Consider the following 24,567-nt stretch of genomic DNA (forward strand, 5'->3'; position numbering starts at 1 on the left):
TAAATGTACAAATTACCATCAAGTTAACACAGGCATCCCTAGATACCAGCATTATGCAGCATTGATGCCCAGTACACTCAGATTCGAGGTCGGAGCATGTGAGAGCTATAAGAAATTATGTCGTATGAGGTTCAGTATAGGAGTGGAAAACAAAATTCGCTATGTCGAGCACCACTCACCATTGGAGTGGAAAGGGTTAAATATGTCAATGATTAGCATTTCAGCCCAACCTCTCAAAGTAGGTTGGAGTAAATCCATCAACAGTCTGAAAAATTACACAGCAGGAGCCATATTCAGAAACTGCATCTGAATTTTGGTTGTTTGTGAGAATATCATGTCATGCCTTGAGTAAGATGTATAACATTTACCAACCTGTTCTAGAATTCGACAACAATGGGATGGTGGCCTATCAAATCACTGTTTATTCTTCTGTGATATTGATACTTTCCTTTGGATGGGCTCCCGTGACTGGTGGGCTTAAGAGGGTGATATCTGCTGCATTTAGGATCTCAAAGGCCCCACACAACTAGCACACAAAAGGAATGATGTGTTGTTCACTTAACTGTGAAGCAACATACAGCAAAATCTCTTATCTGTGGAGATCAGCGTATCACTGTTGTGAGAGATGTGACAAACATTGTCCTGAACATACCAGTGGCTATTGCACAATCAATCAGATGAAATCAGAAATAACTTGTGAGGCAATATAGATTAATTTCCTTTCCACTTCCGATATGCGTAAGTTGTAGTTTCTCTATTTTTTAATGTAGAAAAGAGCATAACGATTTCAAATAATGACGTACAATGACCACAGTGGATGAGGTACCAATACCAGGTGGCTAATACACCAGTGGATATTTTTTGAATTGCAATAATAGTATGAAATCAGAATGCTACTATTATAGATGCTGTTTTGCTGTGTATAACAGTATGCCTATTTCAACTCTTCGGCCATCCTCAGGCTATCTGCATGCAAATACATTTTGTTAACAGTTGCAAAATTATAACTAATTACAATTTTGTTTAATTGTATGGTGTTGCTAACATCTGTATTCCATTGTGACACTGTCACTGTCTTATAATCTTATTGCTGCATAAGGAATTATAATTGCACCCTAATTTTACTTGCTAATCATTTGCTTTACTTATGATTGCTGTTCTTGGAAAATATCAGCTTAGGTCTTCTATCGATGGTATACAGGCTGAATCACCTAAAAATTGCACCACAGATATTGCAGAAATGGAGCGCACTATTGATGTGCGATTTTCACAGAATGGTTTTATATTCAGGGGCTTGTATTGTTAGCCAATAAACAGCATGTAATAATTCTTAATGTACTTTTTGTTCAAACATACGTTTTTTTTAAATGGAACAATGCCTATTGACATTGACAAACTAAAAGTAGGGTACATCAGAATGTCAGTGGTGTTTGTTGCAGGATCCTAGTGTGATTCATTTATGAGATATTGTATTTTGAAAAATCTCCACACCAGCACTTCTGTGTGCCATTCAACCTGCATAGTTGTAAAGTATGATGATGTTAAGTTTGCTTACATGTTCCTAGAACTCACTGCGACTTGCTGGGCAATCTGTGTGGCAGTCCAAATAGTAGATTGTGAGTGGACAATGAGATTTACCGATGCAGAAAAATCTGACATGCTGATGGTTTATGGAGAGGGTATGAAGAATGAAGTTCGGTCTTGTACAGTGTGTGCGGCAAGATATCCCAATAGATGTCAACCATTGTGGCAATTATTTATCAACTTCTGCACCCAGTTACACAAAAGTGATAGTGTAACACCTAGATAACATAACAGGAGGAAACAAGTGATGACAGAAGAGGAGAAAAGTAATGTTCTTGCTGCTGTTGCAGTTGATCTGCATGTTAGCTCCTGTGCAATAACACAAGGAAGTGGTATGATTCAGGCAAGTGTCCTATGAGTTCTCCATCAACATAGGGTCCATCTGTATCCCATCTCTCTCCATCAAGAACTGCGTCGAATATATTATGAGAATCGTGTTAACTTCTGTACATGGGCATCGACACAGAATACTCAAGATATATCATGTATCTTGTTTAGAGATGAAGCCACATTTACCAATCATGCCAGGTAAACTGCTGAAACATGCACTATTGGTCTGATGACAATCCCTCAGGTGGAACGTCAGTGTCAGTGGAGTATAAATGTGCTGTGTGGGATAGTGAAAAATCAGCTCATAGGCCCATTTTTCATAGACAGAACACTGAATGTACACAAGTATGGGAGCCTCCTAAAAGACCATCCTGCATGGATGTTAGAATACATTCATTTGCAGATTAAGAGGAACCTGTGGTACTAATGTGATTACTGTCCAGCCCATAGTGCATGAAGTACTACAACATGTCTTCACTAATTGTTTCCAAATCATTGGATTGGATGCAGAGGACCTGTAGCTTGGCCGATCTATTCCCCAGATTTGATGCCTGTAGACTTTTTTTCTGTGAGGAAAGCTGAGGGAAGCTGTCTACAAGGTCATACCAATTGCACCCGATGAGACACAGCAATGAACATCCCTGCTGAAATGCTAGCATGTGTGCAGCAGTCATTTCATACCAGACTGGAAGTGTGTATTGTCACTGCTGGTGGTCATTTTGAGCAAAACCTGTGATGGTCAATTGTCTTGTCACTGGTTAGAATCCACATAACTAGTGCATGCACTTATATTGTTTTTTAGTTAGTGCTATCTCAGCTATTGTACAAGTGTCAGCATGAGAATTTTTCAAAATATAATGTCTCATAAACGACTCACACTTGAATCCTGCAACAGACACCACTGACATTCTAATTTATCCTACTTTTAGTTTGTTAATGTCAATAGGCATTGCTCAATTTAAAAAGATGTATGTTTGCACAAAAAGTACACTTTCTTAGTATTACTATAATCTACTTATTGACTAACAATAAGAGCCCTGATTACCAATCCATTGTGTGAAAATTGCACATCAATAGCACTCTCCATTTAGGCAATATTTGTGGGGCATGTTTTAGGTGATTCATCCTGTATACTGTTGTGGTTTTGTGAGTAAATCCAGCAATGCTGTATGGTTGCAGATTGTTCATTTATTTGTCTGTGTATCGTAATGGTCTAGATCATGGGAGTATAATCTTTCCTATGTTTTTGTAATGTATCTTTGTTTTTATTTGTTTTGTGGGTATTTCTTTTGTTACTTTTGTCATTAAGGATCTTAATGTGTTTAGGTTTATTGCAGTTTTCATATTGTTTTCTCACTATGCTTGAACTGAAGTCATTTTGTGGAGCTACATAAGTAAAGATTTCCAACTTTTTTTGTACACCTCTATGTTCTAAATGTAGATTTATTAGTCTTTTAATCATTGTCTTAAAATGTGTGTTCATATGTTTTTGGGTGGTAAGAGATTGCATTAACATTATTGCCTGACACAGTGTGTTTCCGTAGATTTCAGATTTGTTCTCATTATTACTATTTTTGATTGTCAGGTCCAAAAAATTTATTGTTTCATTGATTTCAGATAGAATTGTGAATTAGATTTTACTGTGTAGTTCATTCAGCATTTTATGTAACTGTTGTTAGTCAGTGTTGGATGCATCTATTAGTAGTAGAATGTCATCCGTGAACCAGAAATAGTGTGTGATTTTCATTGTTAGTGGTTTTCATTGTTAGTGGCTTGGTTAGACTGAAGAATTTTAGCTCTAAAGTGTTTAGCAAGACTTCAGCTATGGTTCCTGCTGTGCTATGTCCCATTGCAACACCACCCTCTTGGGTGTATATATCATTGTTAATTCAAAGTAATATTGTTTTAGTACCAGTTTTAGTAGATTTATGATCACCTGTCTTTCTGTCATAGGTAGCTTCCTGCATAGTAATACGTTTTCTTTTGTGGTGGTTATTGTTTCTTGGTTTGGTATCTTTTTGTAGAAATTAGTAATGTTAAAGGACATGAATTTACCATTCTTTGGAATTTTTATGTCTTTTATTTGATTGGCTAGTGTTCTTGAATTTTTTGTTGTGTATTGTTTGATATATGTGTAATATTTTTTGAGACAGTTGCCCACCTTTTTACTAATCAGATATGTGGGACTATCAATAGAGTTTACTACAAGACATACCGATATTAAATTTTCGAGTATCTTTGGTTGTCCGTGTAGTTGGGGTGTTTTTGGATTCATGTTTATATATGCTCTTTTTTTCAAAATTAGTTATTAGAGTGTCACAGCTTTTTATTACTTTTGTAGTTTCTGCTGTGTAATTGTTTGTGGGGTCTGTGTTCAGTTTGGTCAGCAGTCTTTATAACAATAAGGGTGCACAATGCTGCAACAAAAATTTTTGATCACTGATCTGGTGATATAATGTTTCTAACAATGGGAGCTACAGATAGGAATATCAACAATATAGTAAAAGACAGATTGCTGCTTATCATAAAGAAGACGTGCCAAATTGCAGAGAGGCACAATTAAAAGACACTCACATATAGCGTTCGGCCACAGCCCTTGTCAGTAAAACACACACACACACACACACACACACACACACACACACACACACACACACACACACACACACACACACACACACAAAACCCTATGCACACACAACCACTAACTCCAGCATCTCGGTCGGAATGCCTGCCCGATTTGCTGGAGTTGGTTTTTGTGTGTGTGTGTGTGTGTGTGTGTGTGTGTGTGGTTTTACTCACAAGGGCTGTGGCTGACAGCTATATGTAAGTGTTTTTTAATTGTGCCTATCTGCAACTTGTGTAGAAGAATTTCTGTTACTATAATGATGTGTAAAATGACTCATTCCACATCATTGCAATCTGTCATGCAAATTTATCCCTGAAACATGTAAGTAACTAACAAATGTGGTTTGCTATAAAGAAAGTCCTATACACCGTTAATATAGTCATTTTTGCTTATTACCAGTAGACTATTATCTTTGTCTAATTTGATTACTATTGCTCTTAGTGTTAATAGAAGGCTGGCAATATTTCATAAGTTGTCCAGTTTTACAGACAAAGTTGTGTACACAATCAAACAAATATTTCTAAACCATAAAAAGAAATTCCACTATCTACCTGGCCACATAGCCAATACAGAAATACACATCTCTGTTCCAGTTCCATATAAGAACAAAAAGTTTAACAAATATTAACTTTAGAAATTATGAACAACTGTTACTATATAAAGCACATTGTACAACTAAAACCACATATGAAACTGCTGGAAAACCTAATAGCAACAAGCTATTGACGCAGTCAGATTGTTTATTCACCAACATAACAAAATTAATAGTGCACGCAGCTCTAACCCAAAAGCATACTTAACAAACTAGCAAAGAAAGAGTATGCCACACTTAATAACATAACCTACAGGCTGCTTACACACAATGCGGTAGTAATCAAATTTGACGTTGGTAATAATGTAGTGGTAATATACAAAATGACTATATTAACAAACTACAAGAATTTTTTTATAGCAAACCACATAACCAAAATGAATAGGAACACAACAAACAAATACACAACAGAAACTACAAAAGAAAAAAAAAAAAGCTGTGACATCGTACTAACTGATTTTGAAAGAAGAGCATAAATAAACATGAATCCAAAAACACCCAAACTACATGGACAACCAACGTTACATAAAAATTTAATACTGATATGTCTTGTAGTAAACTCTGTTGATAGTCTCACATGTGTAATTAATAAAAAACTGAACAACTGGTCCAAAAAATTTTGCTCAATAACAAACAATTCACAATAAAGGATTCAAGAACACTAGCCAATCAAATTAAAAACATAAAAATTTCACAGAATAGAAAATTCGTGTCCTTCAACATTTATAACATTATTACAAACACAGCAGTCCAAGAAACAATAAAATCATAGAAGAGAACTTAGTACAATATAGGGAGCTACCTACAAATGGAATACATGAGATCATAAATCTACTAAAACAAAATTACTTTGAACTTAACAATGATATTTACACCCAGGAAGATGGTGTTACTGTGGGATGTGGCATTTTAGGAACAATAGTTGACATCTGGCTAAACTGTTTCTAGTTAAAATTCTTCAATCTAACCAACCCACTAATAAAGAAAATCACATTATTTCTGGTATGTGGATGATTGCTACTAACAGACGGATCTGACATCATATTACAACTGTTATGTAAAATGCTGACTGAACTACAAGCTAAAATCAAATTCACAAGCAAACCAATAACAACACAAACTCTTACCACCTGAAAACATATAAATATGCATATTTTGACACAATGATTAACAACTAATAAATCTATTTTGAGAACATACAGCCATACAAAAGGAATTAGCAATCCTTACTTATGTAGCTCAACAAAATGACTTCAATCCAAGCATAGAGAGAAAACTATACAAAAAACGCAATAAATCTAAACACATTAAGATCCACAATGACATAAAATTAAGAAAAGAAATACCCACAAAACAACAGTTCAAATACATACCACAAACTTACATAGGACATATATCAAATGAACCGAACACATTACTAAAGAAAACAAAAGTTAAGTTCATATACAGAACCGGACACAACCTCAAAGCACTGATCCATTCTGATAAAGCAAAACCACCACTACACACACCAACAGGCATATATAACATCAGTTGTAAAGACTGTGAAAAATTCTGTATAGGACAAACAGGCAGAAACTTTGAAACTAGGTACAGAGAACACACAGGGACCAATGACCTCAGTAGTTTGACCCGTAGGAATTCACACACATTTGAATATTTTGAACACACAATTAATAGCAACACAAACTAATCCACATTTTTCAACCACTTAAAAACTTAGGCTGATCACATGACAAACACAAAATTAATGTTGTGGAAGAAACTGAAACCAGTATATCTCACGGACAGACCCTGATAAAATATTAAATGAAGAAATGGACCTGAAACAGAAAAGTTATATAGGCAACTTAATTGAACTTGTACAGCTGGATTCTAAATAATTCAAACAAAATAAAAACAAAGATGTATACAGTATGAAAACACAGCGAAGATAATACTAGCATGCTACAGATCTTTACAATATGCAGACAAATAATCAAACTTAACCATACAGCATCTTTGGATTTGCTGTCAGTCGTAGCTGTCAAAACTACAACACTATATACCATCAATAAAAGCAGTCACAAGTAAAGTAAATGATTAAGAAATAAAAATAGGCTGCAATTGAAGTTCCTTACACAGCAATAAAATTATAAGACAGCGATAATGTCATGATGGAATATGGATGTAAGTACCGACACACAAAGAAACAAAATTGTTATTATTTAGAATTTTGCACCTGTTAACAAAGCATATTTGCCTGCAGATAGCCTGAAGATGCCCGTAGGGATGAAATAGGCCTATTGCTACTGTATAATCTACAGCAACAAGACAACATCAATTATAGAAGCATTCTGGTTCAGTACTATTACTACAATGTTTTTGCAAGACATCTACCACACTGAGAGTCTGAAAGAACACAAAATAATTTTTTGTGAATATTAGTCACTCACTTGTGAAGTAATAAAAGCAACACTACCTTTGACCAGAGGAGGGTGCATTTGGTTCAAATGCAAAATCTATATATGTCACATCAGAGTCAAAAGTTGTGCTGAAGTGTGGAAAAAGTGTGCGACAATGTTTAAGAATTTCATTCAAGGTCAATGGATGCACATTCATCACTGACTTCTGCACAGTTCTATGCGAGTTGTTAGGGTAGTCAGCATTGACTATCCTGGAGCTCACAAACTACTCACAGAAAACAATCAGGCCATCCTTTACTTAGCATCTGCAGATGAACAAAGTATAAAATTGATTATTATTAAAAGATGAAAATTTGATTAATGATGCATTACAAAAATTGCCTCAAAAGATTTTGGCGTAGCAATGAAATGCTTGAGAATGTTTTAAGACATCTCTCATATGTGACAAAAAAATGACAGACAAGAAAATGGATCGTGAAACACTATATATTCAAAACATTATTTTACAGGTAGTATATTCAGTACAATGTTCAGTATATTCCACTAAAGCCAAAATAAAAATTTGTAAAATGAGTGTTACAGTGTAACTGTTTATGTACAAGTGTATGCAGTTAGTTGAAGTTACATTATAATTTTATGAACTTTAATGAAACCCAGTTACTTCATTATAAACATCTCTGAAATTTGCTAGTGTAACAGTGATTTATTTGTGCCAGTGTGCCAGCAGAGACAAATGAACAGTAAATGTGAGTAAATGATTTTACTTAAAATAACTATCCAGTCTATAATATTGCACTCATTTTACTCTCTTTCGGCCAGGAATAATTATCACCATCATCACATAAGCGACATATGCTGCATGAACAACATAGCAAGATATAATGTAATGTAATCCAATCATATGGACACCACAGGATGACGACAAAAATGCACTACATCCATTTAATTAGACAAAGGAAAAAATTCTGATTCAAAAACTGTGCACTGCTTTAATTCAATTTATAAGAACATTTAAAGAAGTTGACAATCTCCATTTGTAATGTGTAGAAAATAACATTAAGACATCTTAGGCACTTTGTCAACAGATGTTATTGACAGCTGAAAAGAATATCAAAAGACATAAAAGACATTTTGGAGATGAGTTGGGCTGCATGTGTTTGTGAGGTATCATATATTTAGATAGTATGAAGACTGGATACTGTGCAGTTTGTGGACTGTATCACTCATGCTGTATCTTGTGTTGGAAGCAGTGGGCATACGAAGGTGTGTTCACTCATCATAAATATTCTGATTACCTAAACTAAACAGATCAAAGAAGAACATCTATATATAAGGTTCTTCAGACCTCCCGTGCAGGTATTTCTTCTCAGAAATGGTGCTACTAATATTTTTCTGGTAAAATGCATTTCAGGCAAACTGTAATTGGAAAATGGAGAAAATGATCTTGACTTCAGAACTGAAAATGGGAACTTGTAAACATTTGTAGTGTTGAAAAGAGCTCTCAACTGCACTTCCTTCTCTATAAAGTTGTGTTTTGGTGATGTCATAAAAATTGTTACTGAAGCTGATGATCCGAATAGTGATCTGAACATCTGTCTGATAATAACTTTTTAACAACAACTCACTTAGGTTTCTTAACTGAGAAAGCAAAATATCACCTCACAAACTTAATTCAAGTAGAACTGAAGACGAATTGGCATTTTCTATGATATTACCAAGGCCTTTGATTGTGCAGGTCTTAAAGTCCTACTCGGTGAATTAAAATGGTGTGTCATTAAGGGCCGTCCTGTTGCATAGACGGGGTCTTATCATAAGAATACAAAACAAAGCGTCACAGTAACAAATAATATTAATTTCAGAGTGATTATGTGTCGCATGATTTGGTGCTTGATCCTGTCTCATTCTTAGTGTTGGATGTTGGAGGAATCTTCAGAAACTGTAGTGTTTGCTGATGGCACACGTATATTGATAAAGGGCCCAAGCATATCCAGACCATACATGGGCGGGAGAGTAATGGAACAGGCTTCCAACTGGTTTACAGCCAAGAACTTAACCCTTATACATACAAAAACCTCAGAAATCAATGGGCATGTGCTGGACGAGACTACATGTGTGAAATTCTTGAGCATGCAAATGAATAATAAACTGAAGTGGCCCCGGAAGATGGGATTGCTAGCATACTTCACATAATTTCAATACGTACTGACCTGTAGCATACTTTTCTGGAACAACTGAGCTAAAACTATTTACTGTTCATAAGTGTGCTAAAAGAACCAAACACCTTGAAGAAGCTTCTTCAAGGACTTGGTGTTCTTTCCACTTAACATGCCAATATGTACACTCCATTGTGATATATGTGTTTAATGACAGGAATTTATTTAGGTTGAACTCTATAATTCGCAACATCAATATCTGAAATAAAACAGTTTTCACGCAGACCATGCATTCCTGCCTAGGGCTGAGAATGGAGTTTTATACTCTGGCACAAAAGCCTGTAACTGTAGGTAGTGGACATTATGCAGAAAACTGAAACTAATGAAATATTAAAAAAAACTAAGTAAAAGAATTTCTCATAAACCACACATACTACAATTTAACAGACTATTTTAACTTGAGGATGTACATTTTGCATAACTTTCATATTTCTGTTAGAAAGATCTTTATTTTTGCCTGTATATAGAGAGCTAATAGTGATCTGTATAGAGTTGCATTAATGCTTCTTTTTAAGGTACTAGAAAAATAAACAACAGCTGGGTAGTGTTACAACAGTCGAGAAGTACTAGAGAAGGAGCAGTGGCTTTTTTAAGTATCTATTTTTTCTTCTAAAATATATATTTGAATCTAATGTAGAAATAATGCTCATAATAATCAGTGTCAGTAGATTAGCACTAGTCATGATTTATTGTTTGTATACTTTACAGAAGTGGCCCACAGCAGTTGCTTCTGGCTGTTAATGAGTAATGTTTGATTATGACTTGACTCATTCCACATCCTTCAAGCTCTTCTTCACAAAGAGATTTATGGGTCATGATGTAGGAATGAATTCAAAGGAAAAGAAAGTTTTTTGTGTAATAGATGTGCATATATTACTACAATGGGAAAAGACCAGTTTCTAACATGTTTAACTTTGAAATCAGATATTTTTGCAATTTGAACACTCAAAAAAAAGTATCACATTTTGCTGGTTTGATTTATGTAATGAGTTATTTATTGTTCTAAGGACAATTATGCCAGCTTTTGTGCACTTTGAATATGCGCAAGTTTTCTGTTGGCTACCTACATGAACACGTAATGCATAAACAGAACTAAATTCACTGACAGCAGAACATTAAATGAAACCAAATAATAAGAACAAGAACATCCAAGTACAATGCAGTGTCAAAATCCAATAAGCAGAATCACAACAGCCTACCTGGTCCCACTCCTGCAGCAGCTCAGGCCATGTTTCGCACTGCACACACCCTGTGACAATCTGTAGTGTCTCTGAGCCACTATTGATATTGGTTGTTGGCATGGATATTAAACTGAGTACCTAACATTTGGAAGCAATCACCATGCTTTGCGAATTATACTTTATTATGTGTTATGGAGCCCCATAATGTGTGTGCATGCTATGTGTTCTCTATTCCACAAGAAGGCTGCTGGTAATATTGAAACAGAGAGAAGTATTTTCACATATGGGAGGCAAGGATTAACATCAAATGTTATATAGTATTCAGTGTTCAATTTTGCATGTGCATTTCATAGTTAACTAAGATGTGCATTTGTTTCAGTATCAAGCGCAAATGAAACTCTTAACAGCATTTCATAGGAGACATGTTATTCTGGTTTTCGTTGTATGTCAATATGATGACTGCATTTTGCTAGCCTCAGGAGCTATAGTCTTGAATCAATTGTTTAACCTTATGCATATTTCTCCATCAAGTCAACACTCTGATACAGTGTTACAATGATCATACAATACTGGCTTTGTGTCCTTGGTGAACTTTGTTTTGTGGGCATTAGACTGTGGTCCAAGGCATATTTCTGTGCCTAATATTTCATCTCCTTATGTTGGAGTATCATCGGAGGCTCTACTGTCTCAAGTAGCAGTTTCAAATTTAAATAAGCTCAGCAAATCAAACTGTTTATATGTATGCATGCAATGGTATGGTTGTCACGTTGTCAAACTGCTGTGTAAGGTTGCAAAGGAGTGCCAGCATATGTTATGGAGCTTGTAGAGGGGAAGAGTTGGAACTGTTTGCTTCATCACTAAGGACAACAGTTTGTGAAATTTCAATCCTTCTTTTCTGTTAAACCTATTTTTGTGCTTCTGAATTTCTGTAGCCTCCCTGTTTGTCGTGGCATTGTGATGGGATCTTGGGAAAACCATAGTATTAGAGAAACAAATTTGGAGGTTCCCTTTTTTGCTGTGCATCATCTGCTATTGGCAATTTATCTGTTTTTCCTTAAACTGGGTCTTAATGCTTCTTTTGTAGTTTCTGTGTACACTTGACACATGTACAAGTGGCTTTGTATATTGCTATTGTGGCAAATGACAGGTATAGTCCTTTGCATTTGTCAAATATTCAAGCACCTTCCTTGTTAGTTGAAAAACTGGGTCAGTACTGTGTCTACTCAGCTGATGCAACCTGTAATTTTTTTTTTAATAGGAGGAATACTTTCCCTTTGTTGCTTCCAGCCCCAGATCTTATTTGATGAAATGCCCTCTTTATCTCTTTGTCAGAATAGATGTATCTTTTGAAAGCTGTTCTTACATGATTGAGCTCTTCTTACATATACTGTGTTTCACACATTCTTTTACCCCAGTAGATAAATGTTTTCACCACTCCTCTGTCCTGCTTTGAATGATGATTGAAATTTTGTGATGGTGTCTTATCCAAAATTTCTGAGGTGATGCAAAAACTTCATTTTGGCCACTGTACATTGAATCTGTAATTGCAGAGTGTCAGCACTGCACTAAGGGCTTGTCCATCACACAAATGATGTAGTTTGGCTTTCTCAACTGGAGCTATGTATTTTCCTTGGTAATAAGTTGTGCTGTGATATTTGAGACAAATAGATAGTTGAATATACCAGACCACAGAGGTAGATTCAGCAATATCAAGTAATAGACTTCTGGAGAAATTGGATAGTTTGCAAAAAAAGAGGGTGACTTTCCTACTTTCAGATTTGGGTTATATTGTTATTTATAGGTGTGACATAGTTCTGTTTAAAACTACCAGCGAGGACATTGTTGCTGATATTAAAGCTGGAATCATGCTTTGAATCAGCCAGTATGTTGCTTAGGAGAAAATCACCTTAGTGAAAATTGAGAAGAAAACTCTCGGAGATTTAAATTCTGATACCCACATTCTAATTCTTACAGTAGATTCTGGCAATACTAAGTAATATAAAAAATGTCAAATGTAGTTAACTTGAGGACATAATAGAACCTGGAAGATATGTGTAGCTTAAGGGAGGTCTAACAATTTCTGGTTTTACACTAATGAAGAATCAAATTAAAGTCCCTTCAATTTCTCCCATATACAATGTGTGTCTCATCAAATCAGAAGCACTGTCACCAAGATTATATGATTTACTAAAAATTCACAAACCCAGCATTCCATAAAAGCCTATTGTTATCACTACTGATTGTCTGATCTATGGGAATGCAACCACTTAGCCACTCTCATACATCCATTTCTAGGAAAAACGGACACATATAAAAAAAAAAGAAAGAAAGAAACTTTTAGATTGAGTCCATGATATGATCAGTGTTGATGTTGTAACACCGTTTTCTGTGGTTCCTCTTAATGAGGTGAAGTCACCGTTGGAATGAATTTTCAGAAAGAAAATAGCAAATCTCCTTAAATGTTCTGTCACATCAACTTACCAACTTACTTTCAATGGAACAAAATCATATATGAGCAAACTGATGGTGTGGCTATTGGGGGGGGGGGGGGGGGGGGGCACTCAGAGACCAGTTAAATAAAATTTCTGTTTGGGGAAATAGAAGAAAGAGCCCTTGAGATGGCTCAAAAGAAACCTCCTTGTTGGTTTTGGATGTTGGTACATGTTGTCTAGTGGTTGGGATGCAGGCATTTCCTCTCCAGAGGCACTCATTTTCCACTCGACTGCACACACACCACCCAGCTGCTGCCAACACCACCATTGCCCAGAGTGACATCACCCTCACCAGTCCAGTGGCCTCTCCACATCGAGGGTGGTTGGCACTTATCGAGTGGTGTCTCACCAATAGTTCCATCACCCACCAATTCTGCTGCTGACTTGTTGGGCTTCTGATACTGCCAGCCTTGCCAGGTGCCAGTCGCCAGTTGTGTTGGTGTCACCACAGGGTCAATTGCCAGGATCCTGCCGTGGCATGCCAAGCGTTAACAGCCACCAGTCACACCCTAACCACAGCACCATGCCAGCTCCACCCCAAGTCCAGAAGAGCCTTCTATATTGTAATATTATATGACATGCTATTGTTAACTTTGTGCAATAAACCATTATAGATGTCAGTGGGATCCACTGCCCATACCACCGTAAAAGGACACAAAAATTTTGTTTTTGGATATAAAGGTACTTTAAAAAAATGAAACTTTAGGGCACTATGTCTTGCATAAGCCCACTCTTACACATAGACACATTGACATAAATTGCATAGTAGAAAAGAGGAGTGATTAAAACATTTTTGTAGGCAGCTAAAAATATTTGTGAAATACACTATGTGAAAGAAAAGCTCGATCATTTAATGCATACTTTCAGAAGAAACAGCTACTCTGACAAGGAGATAAACAAGGCACTGCATCCTAAAGGATCTGGAGCATTCATTGGACAAAATCAAATAAAGGGAAATTTTCTCCCATTTGTATAAGCAGATAGAGATTGTGTCAACAGAGTAATAAGAAGAGACAGATACTGACATAGTGTTTAGTTTAAAGGTGCATGAACATTTGAACAATTGAAATGATATACACCTCTCACTTTCCTCAGTGGCAATATGTAAAATCTCTTGCATATGTGTCAAGTTACAGAGGAACTACAAAAAGAAGCATTAACACCTGGCTTAAGGAACACTAGAGCAATTGTCATCTGGGAAACACAGATAAATCGGAAGATGATGCATTGAGAAAATGGAATTACCAAATTTGTTTCTCTGATACTGTGATTTTATCGAGATCCAATCACTATGCTAAGATGCACAGAGGGGCCATAAAAATTCAAATGCACGTAAATGACTTTAACAGAAAAGGAGGAGGACTGAAATTAGACAAGTGACAAATAAAGAAAAAGTGATAAGGAAAATGGTAAAGGAAGTGATTAAGTGATAAATTAATCAAGCAGCACCAACTCTCTTGCACTATAAGCACCATAACATATTATATATATGAATGTGTGGTGTATGTTCGTTCGGACATGTCCAAAAGAACAGACACCATGCAGCATCCACATGTGTGATACATTATATGTAAATTGAAGGTGGAGAGGGGGGGAAAGGAAAGGAAAGGGAGGGTATCACTGCCGTCAGCTGCATCAGGATGTTACATGGAATCCCTTTCCTTTCCTCCCTCCCCCTTCAATTTACACCATAACATATGTTGGTATGACTCTGCTGTTGTAGGCAGCAGTCTGATGATGTGATTTTTTTAAAATTTGAAACTGTTATCTGAGCTTTTGGAGATGAAACATTAGACTCAGAAATATGCCTTGTACCATGGCCTAATGCCCATGAAATAAAATTTGCGAAAGTCTTTCTATGACTTGTTCCAAATCTATATGCTCCTGTGGTGAATCTAGTTCCCTAATTTGTCGGTTATTGAGTATAGAGGTATGAAGTTAAAAATCAAGTGATTTACCAGATTCAGGCCTTCTGTCTGTTTAGCAAAAGGAAAGGTACAACACACTGCCACACCAAATTTGTGCATGTTTCCTCAAATTATATTTTATCATATCTACACTACCCTTTTATGCATATTTCATATGCTATAGTATTCCCTGAAGAATGCTGATGCGAGTTTTGATTTCTGCAGTGTTATTTGCTGACAGTAACTGATTTTGCATACTTAATGTTCGTTCCTTTGTCAAAGTGTGTCTGTGTTAATGTTTATCAATTCTTGTTAAAAGCTGCTTAAAAGCTGCTGCTTCTGTGGAAAGTTTCATCTCTTTTTTGCTAACTTGATACTGTAGCTTCTTTTACTCTGTGCACTAAGAAGCATTTTACAATATGTAGTATTTGTTTTATATAAATACTACAGTAAATGTTTAATATTCAGTTAAATGAGCTGTAGTTATATATATTATTCATAATTTAGCAGATGACAGTTATTAAAAATGCCATAATTATGAGGGCTATCAAAAAGTTTCCATTTGTAGTCCGTACAGTCCAGAATTGGTATGCAGTCAGGCAAAATCCCCATGAGCATTGAGCCAATCAGCCCACTGAAACACCAGGTTGAAGATACGTGTTTTGGAAAACACAATGTAGTGCTGCGTAAAGATATCTGTAACTGCCTGATGCATGTCCTCGTCCAATAGGAATCATCATTTTCAAGGCCTTTTTTAAGGGACTGAGAGCATGATAATCATGTGAGGCGTGAACAGGACTATAGGGTGGGTGCTCAAGTATCTCACACTTGAGTTGGTGTAAGGTCTGCATTATGACATTTGTGATACATGTATTTTCATGAATGAGCAGCATCCCTTGGTGCACCATTCCATGATGGTGGTTTTCAAGAGACATACTTTTCATTCTCTGATGGCAGAGGTTGAAAATACTGCTTCAGTTGTAAATTTCTTTATTTTCCAATGGCTCTGAGCCCTATGCGACTTAACTTCTGAAGTCATCAGTCACCTAGAACTTAGAACTAATTAAACCTAACAAACCTAAGGACATCACACACATCCATGCCCGAGGCAGGATTCGAACCTGCGACCGTAGTGGTCGCTCGCCTCCAGACTGTAGCGCCTAGAACCGCACGGCCACTCCGGCCGGCCTCTTTATTTTCACACGACCAGTTTCGGATTGTTGTTAGCCCATCTCCAAGTGTCTGACTGGAAACAGCAAAAGGCGGGAGATAATTTTCACATGCCACAATGCACATAAAAACAAACAAAAAATTTGCTAAAAAGTTTTATAAACTTTTAAAAAAGATTTCGAAACCGCTGGTCGGGCTAGGTGCTGTGAAACCTACGTCAATGCAAAAGTGGCACCAGACAGTACTAAGGACAACTGCCTGGGTAGGGAAATATACAAATGATATCGTGACACTTGCGCTGTGTTGTGGTCCCCGAGCATTGTTTGTACCAGGCGCGGTGTGCTGCCTATGGCCACAGAACATGGAGTAGTGGATGCGAAAGTGGAGGCAAATTGGTAAACCAAAGTGGCAAAAGTACTGCCATCTATTGACGGAGAGAAGAACATGGGGCAACTAGCCCAGCCATTCACAATATGAATTTAGTGGTTTACATTGAAAATGAAGAAAAAACAAAAAAATTACATAAAAATACGCGAAATAAGTTAAAAGTGCATTACGCGTAGTAAAGAAGCATATTGAACAGGTCGGTACAGAACTGTGGTAAAACTGAGTGGAAGATGCGATATAAAATTATTATATAAACTATAAAGGGCAATGAAACTTTCCTTTTACATGAGTGGCAAACAGGTTTTAAATTTAGTGGGGATATGTAAGTGGCAACGTGGAACAACATGTCACAGTCATCAGTTAAAAGAACACACACGTGTGCCACTCCTATTTACAAACTCATTTCTGTTCAACAAGGAAAGGAGCGAAACCTTACAGTCTATACTGTCAGAAAGTAATATGCCAATTAATAGCTAGCAGCAGTTGTGCTAAAAGGTCACATTAAAAGTGGGTCAATTTAAAACTGGTGGATGTCTACTGGTGTTTGCCCTTCAGCAGCCAAGAAAAGAATAACACCCCATTGATCCTGTTTGGATGCATTTGGCAGTAATTTAGCCATAGTTCACAATTCTGCATTTACCATACGCACATTGGAAAGACACGAATACCGTAATAATACCGTGCCTACATGTCGGTGCTTATATACCCACACAAGAGTCGTGCTACTTTACATACATGCTGCAGAAACACCCTTAAACAGAAATTTGTGATCACCTCTTGTAGTACTGCCATCTTATTACAAATTTTAAAGTTTAGCAATGTTAATGATATTTGTAAACAAGAAATGTAGCTTTAAATTATTTTTGTAGACACCATTGGAAAAATGTAAAATTGTGCAACATTAAAAATGCAGTGAATGACAAAAAGGGTGAAATGTTAACCACAGATTGTTGAAGAACAAGTAGGTAGTGATGGAGGAAAAAGAAGCAGCTTTGATGGCACTTAGATCCTAACTGCAGTTCATGTAGGAAATGAATTAGGAAAGGAATATATCTTCACATCTCAAGCCTTCTAGAGCAGCAGCACATACACATTTTTTAGTGTTTATGATATATATTATGTGCAAAATCATAATTTGACATAGTTGTTTCCTGGAATCTTTTAATTCACAGTAGCATCTTTTCAAGAGACAGGGCAGGGGACACTTTGTACAGGTGCACATCAAATTTATCTTTTTTCTTTCATTGCCCAGCCAAGATATGCAGATAGTTGATAGCAGATTTTGTCTTTTTGTGGCAGAAAGCCACCATGTTCTCCACGAACACAGCCTTACCATTCTGCATTGTTATTGGAACACTGGATGAATTTCATTTTGTTGGTTTGTCTTCCGTATGGCTTCTCTCTCTGTCAAGCTTCATCACCCGCTAATCTGTATGTGATGGAGATATGCACTAATAATTGTCAAGTTGCACACCAGATCGAAAGCATATCAAAATCCTTTGCTTGCAGCATGCAAAGACAATTAGGAAAGACACTGAAATTTGTGATGAAAAATGGAATTTTCAAAATGGCTGCACACCAGGGAGTATGTATTCTACTCTGTTCATCAGTTTGACAGTAGTCAGAATAAAATCAATGCTTTGAATATACCCTTTCCTGTTACATAAGTCATCTCACAGGGGGGAATTCCCTATCTACAGTGATATATTACGTAACATGCCAGACTTATCCTGACTGTGTTTTCCTGTTTATTTCTTTTACTTACCATTTATAGATATTTTGTTTATTTTGCCATAAATATGTTATATCATTCTTTTTTTTTTTTTTTTTGATCAGTTGTTGAGATTATTTGAAATTTATTTTGTCTTGTAAGTACTCTGTAATATATAGTTATTCAAAAAGATGGATCCAATTTAATTAATTTTTATTTCATGAAACCTTGAGTCCTTTGGAATCAAGAGGATCTAAAGTTTTTGTTTCTTACTGCTAGAGTGCTGACAGTTGTGTTAATGATCACTAGAGTGCTTCTGCTAACAGACAGCCAGTTCACAGCAGTTGTGAGTAAGATGACTACCAAGCAGCATAATGTTTTCTGCATTCTTGAATTCAGAAATGAGTCAACAGTTTCAATACTTTGAACCACCAACTAGGAACACTTTAAACCATTTGTTTAAGCAATTTCAACATATAGGATGTCTCTACAAAGTACGAAGCACGAGATGACTGCATGTTTTAGATGAGGACATGAGACAAATTGAAGAAAGTGTCTTGCATAGTCCAGATAAGTCCATCAATAGAGCTAATAGAGAATCAAGAAAACCGCAACCAATTCTATGATGAATTTTGAGATCCATTTTGCTGTACAAGATGTACCATGTACAATTGGTGCAAGCTCTTTTTCAAAATTGTGATGAAAAGTATATTGAATTTTGTGGTGACATGGTAAGAAACATTTCTCCTATACATAAATTTTAGTGCTAAATTTATTTGTCATGCTAGTGGAAAGCTGAATAGATCCCCATGTTTATATATGGGGTTCACAAAATGCCTGTGAAACATAGCAACATGATACTGACTTGATGAAGCTAAATGTGTGTTATGCCTCATCACAAAACAAAGTTAATGAGTGAAAATTAATGCTGTGATAATGCTAGAATCATTCAAAGAAAGTCTGTGCCCAAATCATGCAATACTTCAATATACTGAGCATAAACAGAGACATCAGTGGATTCATTGCCGGACATACAGGCAGACAGTCTTGTGAAGTTCTTTTGAACACGTGGTCCAAAAACTGTCTTGACCAGCTAGTTCGGCAGCCCACAAACAATGGAAATATCTTAGACCTTGTATCCACAAATTGGCAGGACCGTAATAATGGCATCAGTATATAGATAGTGATTATGAACGTGGTGTCGTCGTAGTGACTGTAGTTACAAAAGTTGATAAATCAGTGGAGAAGGCTAGGAGAGTGCTTCTGCTAGAAAGAGCACATAAGCAGTTGTTAGCATCTCACTTAGACAATGAAGTAACATCATTTAGTTCTGTTATGATGGACATACAGGAATTATGGGCAAAGTTTAAACAGATTGTAAATCGTGCTCTGGAGAAGTATGTGACTATTAAGTGAATAATGCATAGAAAAGACCCACTGTGGTTTAACAACAAAATCCAGAAAATGCTGAGGAAGTAAAGGCTGTTGCACTTTCAGTTCAAGAGAGAATGTGCAAGTGATGACCGACTAAAGTTAGTAGAGATTCGCGTGTCTATGAAATTATCTATGACAAACCATACGACTACTACCACTGTCGTGCCTCAGCAGGAGATCTGGCCAAGAATGTGAGAATATTTTGGTCCCATGTAAAATTGCTGAGCAGGTCTAAGGCTTTATCCAATCAGTCTGATGTGCCAGTAGAGGGTATCAAAATGAAAACTGAAGTTTTAAATTTCGAATTTAAGAAACTGTTCATGCAGGAGAATCATACAAAGATATCGTTGTCTGACCATCACACAGAGTCCTGCCTGGATGACATATTAACAAGCATTCCTAGTGCACAAAAATGTTAAAAGATTTGAAAACAAATAAGTTGCCAGCTCCATATGGAATCCCAGTTTCATGTTACAGAGAGTAATCTATGACATTGGTCCGTCACTTAGATTGCGTGTGAATCTCTTGTCCAGCACAGAGTGCCAAATGACTAGTAAAAAGTGCAGGTGAATCCTGTATATAAGAGGAGTAATAGAAGGAACCTGCAAAATTGCAGAGCAGTGTCCTTAACATTAATTTGCTGCATAATTATTGGACCTATATAAATCTATCATAAAGAATGACCATCATAAATTTCCTTGAGGTCAAAAAGCTTCTCTCCACAAATCAGCACAGTTTTAGAAAGCACTGCTTGTGCTGGACTCAGTTTACCCTTTTCTCACATGTTATACTATGAACTATGGATTAAGGGCAACCAGCAGATTCTATATTCTTAGATTTCCAGAAAGCATTTCATTAGTGCCCTACTGCAGACTGTGAACGAAGGTGTGAGCATATGGAATAGGTTCCCAGACATGTGAAAGGCTGAAAAACTTCTTAAGCAACTGAACCCAGTACCTGGTCCTCGATGGCAAATGTTCGTCAGAGACAAGGCTATCATCAGGAATGCCCCAGAGAAGTGTGATAGAACTTCTGTTATTTCCTATAACATAATTGGTCAGGCAAATAGGGTTGGTAGTTATCTGCTGTGGTTTGCTGATGATGTTGTGGTGAAGTTCTTTTGAGGATTGTGATAGCAAAGGAAAATTGTTGTCTTTGGTTAATCTGTAAAGGAGACTGCATACAGGACACTAGTGCGACCTATTCCTGAGTTCTGCTTGAGTGTTTTGGATCTGTACCAGGTTGGATTAAAGAAAGACATTGAAGCAGTTCAGGGTAGCTAGATTTGTTACTGGTAAGTTCGAACAACACACAAGTGTTGCAGAGATACTTCAGGAATACAAATGGGAACCCCTGCAGGGAGCAACATTCTTTTTGATGAATACTATTGAGAAAATTTGGAGAACAGGTATTTGAAGCTGACTGCAGAACAATTCTACTGCCACCAATATAAATTTCACATAAGGCCAACAAAGAAAAGATACAAGAAATTAGGGCTCATAAGGAGGCATATAGACAGCTTTTTTCCCTCACTTTATTTGCAAGTGAGACAAGAAGGGAAATGAGTAGTAGTGGTCCAGGATACCCTCTGACATGCACTACATTGGTTTGCAGAGTATATATGTAGAAGTTGCATGGGAAAAAAAGGACCTGTCAGTTACCTTATGACTACTGAGTTCTCTTGATCTCATGCCATGTGACTTTTTCTTTTGGGGGTTTATTTAAAAAGGCAGTTTGTATCCCACCTCTACCATCAATTTTGGTCAGCTTGTGGAATCAAATCACAGCTGTGGTGAACTTGGTGACGTGAAAGGTGATTCTTCACACCATGTGAGCTTGGCTTACACTTGGATGTATGCTGTGCAGCAAGAGGGAGACACATTAAAGATTAAAACATGTCTCCAGAATTACTTTTACTCAGCAGCAAAGTTTGCATCTTTTGAATCTTTCTGGCTGATCAAAACAGTGCCAGATAAGAACTTTAACCTTTACCTTACATGAGCAAGTGCTCTACCATCTGAGCTACTCAAAAATGACTTGTGACCCACCCTCACAGCTTTATTTCTGCCAGTATCCCATCTCATGCCTTCCAATCTTCACAGATTTTCTCCTGCATACGTGCAGGACTGGTACTCCTGAGAGAAAGAATGATGTGGAGACCTGACTCAGTCACAGCCTGAGGAGATAGTTTCCAGAATGAATTTTCACTCTGCAGCAGATTGTGAACTGGTCTGAAACATCCTGGAAGGTTAAAACTGTGTGCTGGATCAGAACTCCATCCTAAGACCTATGCCTTATGTGGGCAAAAACCTCTACTGACTGAGCTGTCCAAACATGAGTCACCTCATCTTGTATCATTCAGACTTCAGGGAAGTTCTCCTGTGTAACTTGTGGAACTAGCACCCCTGGAAGAAAGGATATTGCAGAGAGGAGGTACTAGCAAAAGCAAAGTTATGGGGTCAAAGCATGAGCCATGCCTGGATAGCTCACTTGGTAGAGCACATAACTGTATCAGGCAAAGATCCCGGGTTCAAGTCCCAATTTGGTACACAGTGCTAGGGAGTTTGAAATCAGCACACACTCCAATGCAGAATGAAAATTCACTCAGGAAACAATCACCCAGGCTGCGGGTGAGTTGTATCTCCACAGTTTCGTTTCTTCCAGGAGTGCTAGTCCCACATCTTATGGAGACAAACTTCTGTGGAATTTGGAAAGTAAGAGATAAGGTACTGCTTGAAGTAAAGCTGTGAGGGCAAGTTGTGAGTCATGCTTGGATAGCTCAGTCAGTAGAGCACTTACCCATGTAAGACAAAGATCCCAGTTTCGAGTCCCAGTCTGGCACACAATTTCAATCTGCCAGGAAGCTTCAAATTTGTGACTTGTGTTTGTAATATATGTATTATAAAATGATTAAATTGGGTCCAGTTTTTTTAATAACCCCGCATATTTTGAAATCATCAGTCTAGTTAGAATTATCTCTTTTGTCATGTGTGTGAAGATGTCTTGTGTAAAGTTCATTGTTAGTGCCCAAAATTCACTTTATCTGTGTTACTTCTTGTACATGTTACATTCATTTTTAGTGGTGCTCTTGATATCAGATTTTACAGAAGAGCAGCTGCCCATTGAGGATCATTACCACTTTATAAAATTGTAAATTGGTTATATGTGTGTTCTCAGATTGGTAATTTGAGAGGAATTGTTCACTAACAGGCAATAAATCATTCTCCTTAGAGAATTTACTAACTTTCAGCATCACCTGAGGTAACATTCTTCACAACAATATTGCTATGCCTTGTCATACTTTCAACTGACATGCAGCATAGAGACTACTATAATTTAAATATCTTAGACTTTCATTGTTGACTAAAATGTTTATTCTGATTCTTCTATTCAGACAACAGCAAATAGTAATTCAGTCATTGAAACCTTCCCATGTATCAGCAGATACGGCAGTTTAATAGACTTATTTGTAACTGCACATACTGTAATTTGGTATGCTGAATGCCTGCACAATGCACCATATTTTTTTGTAGTGTATAGCTCCATAGTCTACAGATTATAATTTGTTTCCACATTTTGTTGTCTGTCATAATATGTCTGTGAATTTAAAACATAAGAACTTACTCACAGGTAATTGAGAAATTTTTTATTTATGGAAAACTTAAACTGTGACTTGATATTAAGTATTTTCTTACCATTGTGTGAGAATTTGCACATTATAAACTAACTGGAAGCAGTTTGTGTCCAGCTGTGTGGGAAGCATTGCTTTGAAATATCTAAATGATATTACACTTTCTATTTTGTAAATAGTCTGCACATTTTACATAATTTTGTGTTGTGATGACAAATTGTATCAACTTCTAACAGTGCTTCATTTGTTTGCAGAAACATGGTACAACCAGCAAACCATTAAAACCTGTGAGGTTAGATTCAGAGGTAAGTTACTTATAATAGTGTTCAGAGGATAAATGGTCCACTCATTGGCCATTTCCTAGCTACTACTGCTACAACTATTACTACTACTACTACAACTATTACTACTACTACTACTACTACTACTACTGATGTTACCACTGCCACTACTACCACCACTATTAGTACTTATAGAATTTCTCATCACCACCATCATCTTCTTCTGTGCTTACCAACCTGTTCGTAAAAATATACATTTGCAGATTTCTTACCAGACGAGGTGACTGAAAAAGTATTCAGTTCGAGATTTGTCTGGCCTTACAGGTAGTTTCTAATGCTAACAGCTCACTTACATTCCATATCTGACCTTTCATTTGCATGTTGCTTCCATGCTCTAGTTAGCACCATGGCGTCTTCTCAGCTGGCAGTCACAGATCGGCACAAAGCTTCTTTTGCACAAATAATCACTGTTTCAGCTTAGCAATAACTAGGTGCTTTATGGTCTTTGCTAAGCACTGTTTCAATAATTCAGTGATTTTATTTTATGTTATCATTTTCATTTGAAGTTACAGTGTTAAAGGTATCTTAACTATGGCTTGTAGAAGGATGTGCCTGCTGAT

The 24,567-nt window shown here is 36.7% G+C and overlaps 1 protein-coding gene across 1 annotated transcript in view; it reads left to right on the top strand.

Moving 5' to 3' along the window:
• The window catches only part of LOC124798251 (alpha-catulin), a 170,039-nt gene that overhangs the window by 102,499 nt on the left and 42,973 nt on the right, over window positions 1-24,567 (top strand). The window contains exon 7 of the mRNA XM_047261572.1: window positions 23,921-23,971. Coding sequence (XP_047117528.1) covers window positions 23,921-23,971 — 51 coding nt within the window. The remainder of the gene's footprint in view (window positions 1-23,920; window positions 23,972-24,567) is intronic.

This window comes from Schistocerca piceifrons, chromosome 5, assembly GCF_021461385.2.
Source record: "Schistocerca piceifrons isolate TAMUIC-IGC-003096 chromosome 5, iqSchPice1.1, whole genome shotgun sequence".
In the NCBI taxonomy this organism is placed as follows: domain Eukaryota; kingdom Metazoa; phylum Arthropoda; class Insecta; order Orthoptera; family Acrididae; genus Schistocerca; species Schistocerca piceifrons.